Raw genomic sequence first — 3,113 nt, forward strand, 5'->3', positions numbered from 1 at the left:
CACACAGGGAGGCGAAGGGAGAATCCCCCCCCAAAGCCAGTGACTGGATTCTCAGTCAAGGTACCAAGGCAAAAATAAATAAATAAATAATAATAAAAAAAAAAAAATCAGCAATTTATAGAAAGAAGCAGCTCTGGTGTGTAGGGATCTCCAGCACCAACAGGTAGGAGGACAGGGGCTGGGGGGGAGGGGGGGCACAGGGCTGATGCAGCTGCAGGTCTGTGCATGGAGAGGGAGAGCTCCCTCCCTTGGGGATTTTTTTTTTTTTTTAATAAACTGCATAATGGAAGTGGACACGGACAATGCCTCTTCCGCGGGGCTCCCCGCGAGCTCCCCGTAGCTGGAGACCGTGGCCGGGCTCGGGCGGATGGAGCTGCAAAGCCTCAGCGGCGGCGCTCCCCTGGAGCACAGGAGCGTTTCGTCCCTGCATCGCTGTGTACGTATGTGCATGGAGAGGGGCGAGCGGGGAGCGGGGGGAAGCGGCTGGGGGGAGGCTGATTTCATGGTTTTAAACCGTTGCCATGATCTGATCAGCCTCTGTTTACACAGCAGCAATCAGGCGCTTTGTGCGGGGTAAGAATGCACGGGTTGGACTGGAATCCAGTGCGAATCGCCTTTGTACACCCGAGGTGGCATAGGAAACACTCCATGGGAATAACCGAGCAGCCTGATCCTGCCTGCTGTGGCTCCCGGGTCCCTGGCTCTGGAAAAGCAGCAGTGTCTTTCTCTGATGATGATGATTATTTTCTGTGCATGAAATATATTCTGTTGCAGTTCACAGGGAGGAGTGGAAATCACGGAGCCCTAAAAGAGAGCTCCATTTATTCTCTCTATTAAAGCCAGCCCTTCCAAATGGATGGGCATTTATTCCTTGGGTGTGTTTCCTTATTTTTCTTCAATATTGATATGAACCCGGGTTTAATCATGATCATCATAATATTGGGCTTCAAAGATTTGCATTACCAAGAGCAGGGGGAAAAGCCCTCCCCCCCTAAAACACAGTGCTGTGGTCTGTCTAGCCTATGTGTTTATTTCAGAGCCTAAATGATAAAATCTTGGTTTATAGGGGGATATAATGAATACATTTTATCTTTTAAAATGTGCATGAACTAACATTGTGTGATTAATGTGCTTTGGTGACTTGGGTTAAAAAACATAAATTCTGCAGGGTTTCTTTGGGCGTGATCCATATCAACACAGCAGCTGCCTCTAAAACATTGACAAATACTGTAGATGTAAAATAAATGTAGGTAATGTCAAAATCTCAGCAGCCTTTTAGGATTTTTGGAAGATGTGAATGATTAATTTCTGGACTTGCAAGCTGGGGATTATTTTATTCACAAAGCCTCCAAGGCTTTAGCTGTGCATTTGTGTATTCTACCTAATACAAGGGACATTGTTTGGTCAGCTCTGAAATTGTAAGCAATTCAAATCCATGAAATCTGAAAATAATGTTATACAGAAAGTATGCCGGTCATATAAAGAACATGCCTCATGGTTTTTAAAAACAAATAATAGTACTCAAATTTACACCTTCGTTTGGTTCTTTCTCCATAAATTAACATCTTTGTTAGCACTTTATGACATCATTACTTGTTAACTTAAGAACTGATAGCTCGTTTTTTTTCAGATATTTTGATGGCATGACAAATCAGAAAGAAGAAAAGAGGATGTACTGTATGACTAGACACAAGATCAGTTCTGTTTGTGGATTACATTTTCAGTAAGATGTATGGATCTATTTTTTCCTTGTTCTTATATATAGATCATGAGACTTGACTGAGGCAATATCCATATCATCCATCCATCTATGGCGAACTACAGCCATGCAGCTGACAACATTTTACAAAATCTCTCTCCTTTAACAGCCTTTCTGAAACTGACTTCCCTGGGTTTCATAATAGGAGTCAGTGTGGTGGGTAACCTTCTGATCTCCATTTTGCTAGTCAAAGATAAGACCTTGCATAGAGCTCCTTACTACTTCCTGTTGGATCTTTGCTGCTCAGATATCCTCAGATCTGCAATTTGTTTCCCCTTTGTTTTCACCTCTGTAAAAAATGGCTCTACTTGGACATATGGGACTCTTACTTGCAAAGTGATTGCCTTTTTGGGGGTGTTGTCCTGCTTCCACACTGCTTTCATGCTGTTCTGCATAAGTGTCACCAGATACTTAGCTATTGCCCACCACCGTTTTTATACAAAGAGGCTGACCTTCTGGACTTGTTTGGCAGTAATCTGTATGGTGTGGACCCTTTCGGTAGCTATGGCTTTCCCCCCAGTTTTAGATGTGGGCACCTACTCATTCATTAGGGAGGAAGACCAATGCACCTTTCAGCATCGTTCCTTCAGGGCCAATGATTCTTTGGGATTTATGCTTCTTCTTGCCCTTATACTCCTAGCCACACAGCTTGTCTACCTCAAGCTGATATTTTTCGTTCATGATCGCAGGAAAATGAAGCCAGTCCAGTTTGTTGCAGCGGTGAGCCAGAACTGGACTTTTCATGGTCCCGGAGCCAGTGGTCAAGCAGCTGCTAATTGGCTGGCTGGATTTGGAAGGGGTCCCACACCACCAACCTTGCTGGGAATCAGGCAAAACGCGAACACCACAGGCAGGAGAAGGCTACTGGTTTTAGATGAGTTCAAAATGGAAAAGAGAATCAGCAGAATGTTCTACATTATGACATTTCTCTTTCTGACCTTGTGGGGTCCCTATTTGGTAGCTTGTTACTGGAGAGTTTTTGCAAGAGGGCCTGTAGTACCAGGGGGATTTCTAACGGCTGCTGTCTGGATGAGTTTTGCCCAAGCTGGAATCAATCCTTTTGTCTGCATTTTCTCCAACAGGGAGCTGAGGCGCTGTTTCAGCACAACCCTTCTTTACTGCAGAAAATCCAGGTTACCAAGGGAACCTTACTGTGTTATATGAGGGAGCATCTGTAAATCTTTAGCCTTGTGAAACACTACCATTCTCTGCTAAGCAATTGTGGCCTGTAGCCATGTCTTGAGAAGAAAATCAAGAATGGGATGTCAGCAGTTGTAAGGATTTGGGCAACATTTTGCAGTCTTTGCAGTAGCTCACCTATAATCCCATTTTAAACCTAAACGTGTTCCTGCTG

At 44.3% G+C, this 3,113-nt stretch overlaps 2 protein-coding genes across 2 annotated transcripts in view; both read left to right on the plus strand.

The window, feature by feature from the left end:
- The window catches only part of SMIM30 (small integral membrane protein 30), a 25,799-nt gene extending 24,066 nt beyond the window's left edge, over positions 1-1,733 (plus strand). The window contains exon 3 of the transcript XR_003095005.1: positions 1,631-1,733. The gene's annotated coding sequence lies outside the window, so the exon portion shown is untranslated. The remainder of the gene's footprint in view (positions 1-1,630) is intronic.
- Positions 1,734-1,807: 74 nt separating this feature from the next.
- Positions 1,808-3,107, plus strand: GPR85 (G protein-coupled receptor 85). The gene has a single exon (XM_006015951.2). It carries the CDS (start codon positions 1,811-1,813, stop codon positions 2,921-2,923), a length of 1,113 nt encoding a protein of 370 aa, XP_006016013.1. The 5' UTR covers positions 1,808-1,810; the 3' UTR covers positions 2,924-3,107.
- The last annotated feature ends 6 nt before the right edge of the window (positions 3,108-3,113 follow it).

Source organism: Alligator sinensis, unplaced genomic scaffold (genome assembly GCF_000455745.1).
Source record: "Alligator sinensis unplaced genomic scaffold, ASM45574v1 scaffold297_1, whole genome shotgun sequence".
Lineage (NCBI taxonomy): Eukaryota > Metazoa > Chordata > Crocodylia > Alligatoridae > Alligator > Alligator sinensis.